At 43.9% G+C, this 12,650-nt stretch overlaps 1 protein-coding gene across 15 annotated transcripts in view; it reads left to right on the forward strand.

Annotated features, from left to right (window-relative positions):
• LOC113212294 (uncharacterized) overlaps positions 1–12,650 on the forward strand; it is a 44,266-nt gene that overhangs the window by 28,764 nt on the left and 2,852 nt on the right. For 14 of the 15 annotated variants that reach the window (XM_052271758.1, XM_052271760.1, XM_052271768.1 and 11 more), the window contains 7 exons: positions 1,075–1,229; positions 2,117–2,328; positions 4,778–4,967; positions 6,581–6,687; positions 7,951–8,062; positions 9,228–9,468; positions 10,187–10,336. In XM_052271758.1, coding sequence (XP_052127718.1) covers positions 1,075–1,229; positions 2,117–2,328; positions 4,778–4,967; positions 6,581–6,687; positions 7,951–8,062; positions 9,228–9,468; positions 10,187–10,336 — 1,167 coding nt within the window. The remainder of the gene's footprint in view (positions 1–1,074; positions 1,230–2,116; positions 2,329–4,777; positions 4,968–6,580; positions 6,688–7,950; positions 8,063–9,227; positions 9,469–10,186; positions 10,337–12,650) is intronic. The other variant, XR_008011635.1, reaches the window with a different exon arrangement.

The following is a 12,650-nucleotide window of genomic DNA, read 5'->3' on the forward strand; positions in this document are numbered from 1 at the left end:
CTGAATTTTCAGAAGCATACTGACATTTCATTACGCAGCTCTGAGTCTTCAGCCCATACTGACATTTCATTACCTAGTTCTGAATCTTCAATACGAATACTGACATTTCATTATCCAGTTCTAAATTTTCATAACATCGTCTTAAAATATCAAAACAATTCTGAATTTTCAGTTCAAACATGAAATTTCATTACAATTTTGAAAATTCAGTTAATGTTGGGTTTGAAATTTCAAAACATTTTTAACAGTGTAGTCGACATAAATTGTCTACTTTTGCGTCGCGGGCTAGGTGACTTTGTCGCCTACCTTCACGACGATATACAGTGTACTAGGGGTCATTCACAAATTACGTCACGAAAATTTCAGGCGGTTCTGACTCCAACCCCCCCCCCCCCCCCCCCCCCCCCCCCCCCCCCCAACGTCACGCGGCTGACCATTGTGGCCTTCAACCCGTCACCAACCGCCACTACACTCACTCTCATTTATGGATTTGCTATCTGTATGTTATGGAGAATTTTGTGCTAACGTATTATGGATTACAAATTATCCATAATATGGATAAAATTGTCCGTAATACAGACAATTTGATCCATTTTACGGACATGCCCTCCTCCGTAAGGTATATACCTCATGGATGAAGGCATGTCTGTAATATGGATCAAATTGTCTGTAATACGGACAATTTTATCCATATTATGGATAATTTGTAATCCATAATACGTTGGCACAAAATTCTCCGTACACTCTCATTTCCTTACGGACTTGCTTACGGATAATTTGTGGAACCGTAATGTGGATCACATTTTATCTGTAATAAAATAGGACCGTCAAGTGGGCAGCGACCCCTTCCCCCCTCAGATGCGTGACTTAATTTGTGAACAGCCCCTAACGGTGCCGGCAGCCTGGCCCTGTAGGATGCTTAAATCTTATCTTTGTAAGAAAAAGAAATACAGTTTATTACGCGTCGGAATACATGGAATACATGGATCAGTAGTCTGATTATTTTTGTTCCTTCGTGCCTTCGTTTTAAAAGGCTCTATATTTGTCTAATTAGTGAATTTTTCATTCCCGCAGCCTCTGCACCTAATAGCGTCCGGCGGCCGCAAGGAATCACTCAGTCCCAAACTCTATTTTCGCGTCGAGAAAGTCGTTCAAAAGCTTGGTGAGCTGGTTCGCAAGGATTTGTGGGGGAAGTCTGTTGAGGAAGCAGCGGAGATCGTGATCACCAGGTAAAACGTGTACTTATGCGCGCGCACCCTTATTCTTGTTTTGAACCCTTAACAGTACACACTTATTGCCTCGTGGATATAGGCTACCCGTAATAGTGCTTTTTTGTTGTTGTTTTTTTTAAATATTTTGCGCAGTCCAAGGCCGTTTTTCCCGTTGTCATACGGCATCGTTTACCCACTGCGCGCAATGCGTTAAAAAATGTCTACCGTGCAGCGGGAAAGTGTTCAAGAATAGTTTAATTGTGACTCGCTTACGGAGAATTTTGTGCAAACGTATTGTCAATTTTAAGCCGTCCATAATATGGATGAAACTGTCCACATTACGGACAATTTGATCCATAGTATGTATAATTTGTAATCCATAATACGTTTGCACACAACTCTCAAAAACATGCGAATAGCACATTCCTATAGGGAAATAAGAGTGCGTGATTTTAACCAGAATGGGTCTGAGAGTGTTCTTATTGTAGACAATGTAGACATTTGAGTTGACAGATCGTCAAAACATGCGTTTGTCTAGTAACACGGATTGTAACATTGGATAGTCACATTATCTGCAATTCGTGCTACGCTCCAAAAATTCACTCTTCTTTCCCTATGGACGTGCTATCCGTATGTTATGGAGAATTTTGTGCGAACGTATTATGGATCCCAAATTACCCGTGTGTGCTTAAAATTGTCAGACCTTTCGTGCATACCTTACGGATGAAGGCATGTCTGTAATATGGATCAAATTGTCTGTAATACTGACAATTTTATCCATACTATGGATAATTTGGGATCCATAATACGTTAGCACAAAATTCTCCGTAAGCGTGTGTCTATAAGGAAATGAGAGTGGGTGAAATGCGTTTTGTGATCCAGGATGAACTTTTTTCGGTCTGCAGGGCTCTGGCCTCGTATCCCAAAGAGACGTTGAACCGCTTTTCCCGGGAGCTCAAGTTTGCGGACCGCTGGGCGCTGCGCGAGTCGCTTCGTGTCCAGCTCGAGGCCAGTTTGCGGGGCCATGACTACACACCGCCAGCGTCGGATGAGTCGCCTGCTCCCAAAGCGTCGCCCGTGAGCTCGAATGACAAGTGTAATTCCGTGGACTCGGAAGGTACGTCGATCTCTGGGACGATTTCTGTCCCTAGTTGTATCGTTAACCAAAGCTCTGACTATGAGGGGACGCCACCTGCACGGAGAAGGAAGTTGTGACCAGTCAACAAAACAGCCCGTACTTAAATGTTTCGCCTCAGGATGTCCTCGCGTGCAATAGTATATATAGGTTTTGTGGAGACGTGTTTGAGACATCGTAGAGTCTGTGGTAGACTATCGAGCCACCTGAACGCATGTCTTGGAATTCAAGGCACCAATCCAAGACTCTGAAAGTGGTCGCGGCACTCTGGGCAGCTGCTGCAGCGCCCACCTCACGACTTCTACGCTTCTTAAGAAGTGATCGCTCTGTCCGTTGGTCGAACCCATTGTATTTATCTTAGCTTGAGGCCTGCGGAACTTGGCCTGCACAATTTGACGTGCGTCCGAAGCGAAGAAATCAATGTATCTGATTTCTGGAATGGTTTACGTAAGTAGACGGAGGAGATGATCGGAATAGAAATTTCAGAGTTATGCCCCCACTAATTGATTATTAGCTCGTTTTTGCACACTTTTACCCCTTTGGAGTGTATTAATTTTGCAATTTCGATACTGATCGGCTTTAAGCACAGGACATTTTCTATTCAATTTGTAAAGAGGAATCCAAATATGGCACTAAACGTTAAATTTTGTAACTTTTGAAAAAAAAAAACCGAAGTTTTCAAATTTCAAATAGAACAGTGTTCACGTGTGCATATGCTTGTAAGTCATCTAATGTCTCAATAGGACATTTCAAAACGTTTGTTAGACACACAACTGAATTTTACCATAGTCATGGACTTGCTTAGGACTAAACAAAAAAACATTTTCGTTTTCTTTTTTCAGGAGGAACCCGAAGGTATAGTTAACTTTTCACATCTCCCGTACGACACCCCCCCCCCCCCCCCCCCCCCCCCCTCCCCTGTCTACATACGTACGTAAACCATTCCAGAAATCACATACATTGATTTCTTCGTTTCGAACGCACGTCAAACTGTGCAGGTCAAGTTCCGCTGGCCTAAAACCGAGATAAATACATTCGGTTCGACCAACTGACAGTACGAAGCGTAGAAGTCGTGAAGTGGGTGCTGCAAGGCCAACACTATGTTACTGATTAGCATCACGATCCTGCTCAGGTCGAGATTCAGCCGCGCTCCAAACGAGCGCCAGCATTATACCAAACTCTGCTCTGTCCGCCCGGCTGGTAGTTCTCTAAAGTGATGTCTTTACCAGAGCGTTCCTTTGGGAGCGTTCGCGTTTGGCATGTACGAACCGGCGCTTGATGGCAAGGATATCTGCTAAACCTGGAAAGGTTGGGCTTCAATTCTACGCATAAAAATTTTTCGTTTTAACTAACTTAGAAGGGGGAAAGGGGTGGCCATTATTGGGCCACAGAACGTCGTCGTGTGGATCCAATAAATTGCGTACCGGGTTTTGAGGCACTCTGATTTCAATGCTGGTGTCGCCTTACACCACCAGGGTCAACCTGGGTCCGTCGTTGAGGACCTAATGGGATGGACGATAGCGATCCCAGGTTAATGAGACTATGAACGGGCACCGATATTGAATTTAACATGCTTTAGAGTACACGTGTGGCATAAAAAGCTCACCGGGATGCAGAGAAGGACGCCAAAGTAACTGCTGTTCGAGCCATTACGTCACACAGATGGCCTGCCACGACTCACTAACGCCAATCCCAGTAGTTTTGAGGGTGGCCATCAATAGGATTAGTGTGGCCATCAATGGGCAAAATCAACTGATTCTTTCGATATTTTTTCTCTATGTATAAATTTTATTTTCCGTTTTTTTTCGAACAGAAGCATGTTTTTTGAACTTTCCTCTACACCCATGAATTTTTTTGGTACCGCTGTGACGTATAGTTGAGACTTGGGCTCCGTCCGAATTCTCATCAGTCCGGTTCGTTTCGTTTCCTTTCGTTTCTTTTGTGGGTGAGGGGAGGTGAAGAAGGGGTTTTCTTCACACCTCCCCCCCCTCACCCACCATAGAATCGAAAGGAAACGAAACGAACCGGACTGATGAGAATCTGGTCATAGCCCTTGTCAAGGAAAGCGGGAGGGCGTGCTCTTAAAGTGGCCATCATACACTCTAAATGTAAAGGTACAATTTTGTCCGTAGATTTGGAACCGATTTGTGCACATCCAGAAAGGATGCAAATTTGTTCCTAAAACTAGACAAATTGTGTAAAGTCTCACATCCTTTCTAGATGTGCACGAATCGGTTCCGAATCTGCGGACAAAATTTTCTCTTGCCATTTAGAGTGTAGGGCACTTTACCCCATTTCAGTAAAGTTTAGAAAATTATGCGGCTATGCGAAAGCATAACGTGCACATCTCTACGGATGGCGGCATATGTTTGTAACGGATCAAATTGTTCACCATATAAAGGCGATCTTATCCGTATTGCGTGTGACGCAGTTCTGGAGCTGGCACTGGCTCGCCACCGCGGCCTCCGCTTTGCGTCGCCCTGGGTGCTGACACTCCTGCTTCGCCGCGTCATCGAGCTGAATCCCGTGCTGGAAGACCCAACCCTCCCTCCACACTGCGGCTCCGCCACGGCGCTCCTGGCGTTCCGCCGCCGGGCTTACGGGGTGCTGTTCAAGGGCAGGTGAGGACAGTTCGCACCTATGATTGATCACGCACTCATTCCCTTACGAACTCTCGCGTAGGGTCAGCTCGGGGGGAAAAAATATGCTTTAATGTTTATATGTCTGATCCGTATTCGGCTTACGCAGAATTCTCCACAGGGTCAGGTTGGGGGAAAATGGGGCATTTCACGAACTTTTTTCTTTTTTTCAGCCTACACTCTCATTTCCTTATGGACACGCTTACGGTGAATTTTGTGCTAACATATTATGGATCACAAAATTTCCCTATGGATGTGCTATCCGTATGTTATGGAGAATTTTGTGCTAACATATTATGGATCACAAATTATCCATAATATGGATAAAATTGTCCGTATTACAGACAATTTGATCCATATTACAGAGGTGCCCTCCTCCGTAAGGTATAGACCTTTCGTCCATACCCTACGGATGAAGGCATGTCAGTAATATGGATCAAATTGTCTGTAATACGGACAATTTTATCCATGTTATGGATAATTTGTGATCCATGATATGTTAGCACAAAATTCACCGTAAGAGTGTGGGAGTAATAATTAAAAGAAAAATCTTAATTCAGGGTGTCTACTACGACGACGAAAACGATTTCCCGGGCTTTTCCCGGAGTTTCCCGGCCCGAAAATCTCCATATTGTCGGTTTTGAAACACAACATTTTCGTTGAACGGGGTCCTATCAGATCATGAAAAAATTATAAATTTATTTTTCAAATATAATAGGCAGCGGCCTCAAGAAAAGTCGATACCTTGGACTACAAGGAACGTAGTTCATCCGCGCATTTCGAAAGGCACGCAGTTCATCCGCACGTGTCGAGACACGTAGTTCAGCCGCGCGTTTCGAAAGACACGCAGTTCCTTTCGCTATAGAGCGGTAAACTGCGTGCCTTTCGAAATGCGCGGCTGAACTGCGTGTCTTTTCGAAACGTGAGCGCGAGCCTGAACTGCGTGCTTTTCGAAACGGGCGGATGACCTGCGTGCCTTTTTGTCTAAGGTATCTAAGTGTTGCTATTAAATTTTGTCAAGAAACTGGAGTTGAGGTACACTCGACTCGAATACATAAAATTAAACACCACAGTCGCGTTTGCAATGTCAAAGCGCGAAACTCACTCAAATTTATAAAGAAAAGAGGGAACATCTGCACTACAGAATCATGGCAAGTTTGTTATGCGAAGACCCTAAATTCTTTAGCAGTGTGATCAATTCAGCATTCCGGTAAAGCTGATATGCAGAAGAATGCAGGGAACAAGAAAACGGAAGTACTTTGTTTAAGCATAGCGATTTCAGTTATTCTGGTTTTTCCCGGTGCTAGACACCCATTAACCATAATATGGATGAAATCTTAGCGTATTAAAACCCACAAAGTTTAGAAACAAACATAATTTTATAAACATATCGGAAAATACCGAGAAACTCTTGACTTACATTTCTAAATTCATCGAAAAACTGTTATTTTTGTCCGTATTTAAGTCAGTTCGTACGTTTCTGTGAATAATTTCCATAAATAGGTTTGGTGAACATAATCGCTAACACTGTTTCGAAGAAACGTGCTTGCAAACTTTAAGACGTAGGTTGATTTGAAAATTTCTACTCTTTACAGTGTACTGACTAATGAGGATCCATTAGTTGTGCGCGAGTTTATTCTTTCCAATGCCCTCCCATCCGACGGTCAGCTGCAGCCTACAGTGGTCTACCCGAATATGCCAGGTACAAGAAAATACTAGTTAATTTTGTTAGCAACACATTTCGTTCCATAGCAATCCTGAAACAAATGTTTTAAAACACCCGTGTGAGCACTACAACTTTTTTTTTTTCACATGAGCAAAAGTTAAGTAACTGCTTTCTCTGTCGGAAACTTTAATGTTGTTTTTTGACCGAATGTTTGTAAAAAAAAACAAAGAAAACAAAAACAAAAACAAAAAACTCTGTACTGCTTACAAAATCATTCACACGTGCACACTGTAACTTTACAACAATTTTTGTAACAGTGAAGCTATAGTGTTTGTTTAAATACCTTAAAGCAGCCGGTAGCAACTCCCTACGGCCGGGCTGACACACTGTCTCGGCCGCGCCGCTGGGCCGGGGCGGCGCCCGCGCGCGCTGCAGCTCTCTTTTCTATTTGTCATATCTCCTGCACCAGACCTCCTATTAACAAAGCGCCTTATGGCGCTAGAAAGAGAAAAGAACGAGGAATCTAATGATATAAATGAAAGTCACTAAATCGAACCGGAAACATTTTAAAATGCGAGTTGAACGCGACCTACGGGGTCCGGAGACGTGACAGGGCACCCTATTTTCATTTTTTTCGAGGTTAAAAACGCTTTTAACCCGCCAACCACCAGTGAATCAAATGTTCTACAGATCATGCCAGATCAGAATAGCAGGGTGCGATTTTTCTATACTCACCTCGAAAAGAGAGAATGCGATAAACTTGAAGTGGGCAAGATGGCCGCCAGAGCGTCCTCTGTTTTCAGATTGAAAAATAAAATATTTCTGTTCTTTCAGCGGTCTGACGGCTTAGTCTACGCCAAGCTTTGGTTCTTGTAGATTCCAAATCAGTTTTCACATTTGCAAAACGTTGAAGGATTGCTGAGATCTCGATGGATCCAATTTGCAATGCACGACCCGCCCGGAAACACCATATTTCGTAGAAACTTGTCACTCGCGAAATATTGTACGTACGGACTTCAAACGTGTCGTAACATGTTTCTGAGACATTCACAGTTTTTATTTTGGCGCTTTTGCCACCTGATGAGATATGACAAATAGAAAAGAGAGCTGCAGCGCGCGCGGGCGCCGCCCCGGCCCAGCGGCGCGGCCGAGACAGTGTGTCAGCCCGGCCGTAGGGAGTTGCTACCGGCTGCTTAAAGTAACGTTACCGCTTTGAGCCGCTAGACTAGGACCTGGGCGTGGACTCGTTATTTCGTTGTGCGGCGCATACGCACGCAAGTAATACTTTCATGTTTTCAGAGGACGTGCTTGTGCCCCACCCGGGACTGAAAGCTCTCTGGAGCGGTGAGGATCATGCTGCTTCTGCATGGCGGCTTTTTGTGTGGTGTCTATGTCCTGCCCTTCTTAGCAGGTAAGGTTTTGAAACGCGATTTGGCCTACACTGTAGGCCCATGTAAACGCCCATTTGAGTCGCGATGAAGGTAACCGATGCAATGTTATTTTACAGTAGGGAGATAACCATGGTGCGAGCGGACCTCGCGTATTTTTGCGTTATTTCTATAGGGCGACTGAACTGGCTTCCGATCAGATTTTCGGAAGGAGTGCTAAACCAACATAGATGTGTTCATCAGAGTACCCAATAGTACTGATTAACAATGATTGCCTGAGATCACCACACTGTTAAATTGCTACAAAGCATTCGCTTTGCAGAGCTGCGAAGTATTTTGCTCCTTTGTAACCACGAAGCATTTACTTTGCAATTACAAAGTGATGCTTTGCAATTGCGAAGCAATGAAAACGCCGCAAAGCATCGCTTTGCAATTGCAAAGTGTAACTTCGTAATTGCAAAGCATCACTTTGTAATTACGAAGTAGAATGCTTCGTAGTTACAAAGGAGCAAAATACTTTGCAGGAATTTAACAGTGCAAAGATTACCAATGTATTCAAGGTTGGATTTACGTGTCCACATTAGAACGCGACGTTAAACGCGGCTTGGAGCGCCTCTTTGAATGCCGTGGTGGGTGGCGCCGCGAGCGTGCGGCGGGGCGCGCGTTTTATGAGCGTTTTATGCGGTTTTGACGGCGGCATAGGGCTGTGCAGGGCAGCGGCAGCTGCTCAGTGTCGGTCGTAGCACTACGATGCTGTCGGTCTGAACAGCTCTACAGCGGGAAGTGGGCCGGCAGCAGACTCGCGAGAGCCGCACTGAAAGCTCACTGCCGAAATAGATTCGACTACTGCAACCGGGTTTCTGCTGCTTTAGCTGGTGAACTTTTAACGTTACGAGAGAAGAAGCTGATAACTGCGAATCATCTGCTAAGAATCAGAAACAGGATGAAAGTGTAACCGTTGGCCTGCGGTTTGGCATTTGCAATGCTTTCCCTGACCCTGGCTTTATCGCCTCAAACAAGCTCTGTACAATCCTCTGCAAGAATGAAAATGTAAAAATCTGATTTGGCCGGGCAGTTGACGCCGGTCGTGCCCGGGTGCCCAACGCACGCGAATGAGACTCGGAGTAAGATATTCCCTCTTGTCAATATTTAACCACTTTCATTGTGCGTATTTATCAATTTTTTCAGTTCAGAGAGCGCTGATGAGTTGGTAGGCCGTCTGCGGGCTCTGCCGCCTGCTCTTGCGCTACCAGCAGCTGCCATGTTCCTGCTGAGGCACAGCGGAGCTGTCGCGTCGGCTCTCTCTGCAAGGCCCGGAGCGGGGCTCTGCAACCCTGGCGTCGGCACTGACGTGCACTTAAAGGGCGCGTCGCTCGAGGTTTTGTCTGAGGACGACATTCTCCAGCTTATTGCTAGAACCTGCGTTGTCGTGAGTTGCGTTTATACCTCCTGTCCACTGAATGACTGTTTCCAGTGGTCCAGTCAAATAATAACCCAGGAATCCAATTTAGACTGGTGCACTGTAAAAAGAAAAATTGCGGGAAAAATGACACTCACTTTCTTATGGTTTCTAAAAATGCCCCTTATCCTAAGTACGAAATGCGACAGAATGATGATTTAATTAGCGATAAAATACTTTAACCAACGCGGAGCTGAACCTTGCATTGGCGGACGTTCTCACACTGTAAAGATTGCAAAGAACATTTTTCTGCATTGCTAAGAATTTTGAAGCGTTGCAAAAAGCTTTGCATTTCAAACTAAATCTTTCATATTATTAACTAGTTCCTCGCACCTTGCGAAGAAAATTGTGTGTAACACTAACACTGCAAAGAATTAGTTCGTAATTTTGCAAACTACTTCTTCGCAACTTACGAAGGAAATGGTTTGCAATGCAAAGAAAATAGTTTACAATCCTAATAATACTTCAAAATCATTTTGCAAAAATTTTACTGTGCAGGTCATCCACGCGATGTATTTGCATCCAACGTTTGCAGGTCGTCATTTTTTTAGATGGTCACTGGTTTGCGTTTATGTACTAAATTGTTAGCGTCCTCGTACAGTCGGTGCTTTTCTCTTCTAAGGGTGTAACTTCACGAATTGGGTCGCTTTTGGGGCACGGCGTGTTCACATTCTCTTGTGCATTCTAGGCTGGGCGGCTGTCTGCCGCAGAGATCGGCGCCTTGCCTAAGCCCCGCTGCGTGAGATTGGCGGTGCACATCGCGGCGTTGTTCATGCGCACGTGGAGCTACTTGGTGGTGCTCAACGACATCTTGGGCAACCCTGTGCCAGTTGATAAGGTAAACTCGTCGCCATGCCACTGCACTCTAACCCTGTCACGGTTTTTCTACCCCATTGTCAGCCTTTGTTTTTAAATCTTATCATAAGCTAGCTACCCACTAAATGCCTGTGGACTATATATTAGCAGATGATACTTATAGTAAAACAAAAACCACATTTAAAGACCACACTATAAGAAACTGGTCGGTTGATGGTTTATCAGCTTTGTACTCTCGCAGCTCGCAGTGGTATGGGGGTGTGTGTGTGGGGGGGGGGGGGGGTTAGTCGTATCGACGCTGCGTGCGCACACTAAATCAAAAAGGACTTATATTGTCCATAGAAAGACGCGTTTTGGTGCACATCTCAACCGGATGCAGATTGGAATCGAGTCGAGCAAGTGAGGAATTTACATCTGTATGATGGACAAAGGAATAATTGTCAAGGAAAGGGATGATAATTCCATGCTGGATTCAAATCTGCATCCGGTTGAGATCAGATGTGCACAAAAACCCGCTTTCTGTGGACAATAGATGTCCTTTCAGATTAAGTGTGTCCAGGCCTGGAGAGGGGGAAGCTAGACGGGCAAGGGGCTCAGGAGGAGAGAGGTGGGGCCGCCGGCGGCGGGACTTCTTAATTGACCTCGGGGTGCAGAGCGCGCAGATTTTTAATCGGACGGTAAATAATAGGCCATGTAACCTTTATTCAACTTCAACTAAGCTATAGACCTTAGTGAACATTTTTAGATATCAGGACTATGTAGAGCATGACACCGGTCTCAAACTGGTATCATCTGCCTCTACAATCCTTTCTTTTATTTAATAAAAGGATGCATTTTTACTTGACCAGATGCATTTAAGCAACTGGCAGCTTTTCAAAACAACTTTCAATTTTTTCCGTGGTATAGATTTAAATGTGTCCCTTGCCACTACCTCGATGAATTTGTTTAATATGTGCTTGTAAAGCTTCGAGTGAAATTTTTAGAACTACTCTGTCAATTTAAATGTGTACATTGTACACTTTAAATAAAGTGTACATGGCATGTATGCTTCAAATAATGTGTGCATTGCATGTATGCCTCAAATAATGTGCACATACCCATGTACACATTTATAAATATGTACATATGCCGGTGTAGACCTACACATCTTTTAAAGTATACATACAACCGTTAGTATACATGCCACGTACACTTTGGAAGATGTGTACATGGGCATGTACACCTTCAAAGATGTGTACCAGAGCTCTGCAAAATCGCCGTAAACGTCCGACCAAGGCGATCGGCAGGCGGTCAGCTCTGGCCCTGCACCGACCGCGTCTCGGTCCTCACCTCTCACCTGCAAACGGTCGGCGCTGACCGCGAGACGCGGTCGGTGCAGGGCCAGAGCTGGCCGCCTGCCGATCGCCTCAGTCGGTCAGTTACGGCGATTTTGCAGAGCTCTGCTGTGTCCATGGACATGTTCACATTTATAAATGTGTTCATGGGTATGTACACATTATTTAAAGCATACATGTCATGTACACTTTATTTTAAGTGTACAATGTACACATTTGGATTAACAGAGTACAAGACTCAATTTGTTTTTAAGTTTACATTAAAAGTATGAGTTTGCACATCCTGATATGACAATGTTAAACTTCACATCAGTTTGATTCTGCGACCTTCAATCAGTATGGCCTGAATATTAAAATTGTTTTTAACAGTTTTATCGTTTAGGCTCACGAGTCTATAATACTTCCTTTTATAAATGGTCATAGAAGTTTTAAAAATTTAGTCAGGAAAGTACTAGAAAAGTCCTGGTAAACGCCAGTTTTAAAAATGTAGTATCCTTAGAAACCAATTCTAAGTCTGAATAAACAATTAATTAATTTCATTACAAAGGTATCGTAAATCTGAAATGACAATTACTTTCAGTCCAATCGGGGACTTTGCTATTTTTCTTGACCAGTGTTAGTTTTTGCGACTAAATAAACAGTTTGCACGGAATTAAATATTATAAAAGTACGACCTTTTTAACTGTGCGAGGAAAATTCGTTTCTACTCTCTTTTTTTTGACGGCTCGCGCTTACGGAGAATTACTTGCAAACGTAAGGCGAATCACACTCTCATTTCCTTATGAACACGCTTACGGAGAATTTTGTGCCAACGTATAATGGATTACAAATTATTCATAATATGGATGAAATTGTCTGTAATACGAACAAATTAATCCATATTATGAATAATTTGTGAGCCATAATACGTTAGCACAAAATTCTCCATAATTTACGGATAGCGCATCCATAGGGAAATTAGAGTGTTCTTTTAAAACGTGAGAATTCTCTACAGCACAGGCG

The sequence above is a fragment of the Frankliniella occidentalis genome, unplaced genomic scaffold, assembly GCF_000697945.3.
Source record: "Frankliniella occidentalis isolate FOCC.00 unplaced genomic scaffold, Focc_3.1 Scaffold172, whole genome shotgun sequence".
Taxonomy (NCBI): Eukaryota; Metazoa; Arthropoda; class Insecta; order Thysanoptera; family Thripidae; genus Frankliniella; species Frankliniella occidentalis.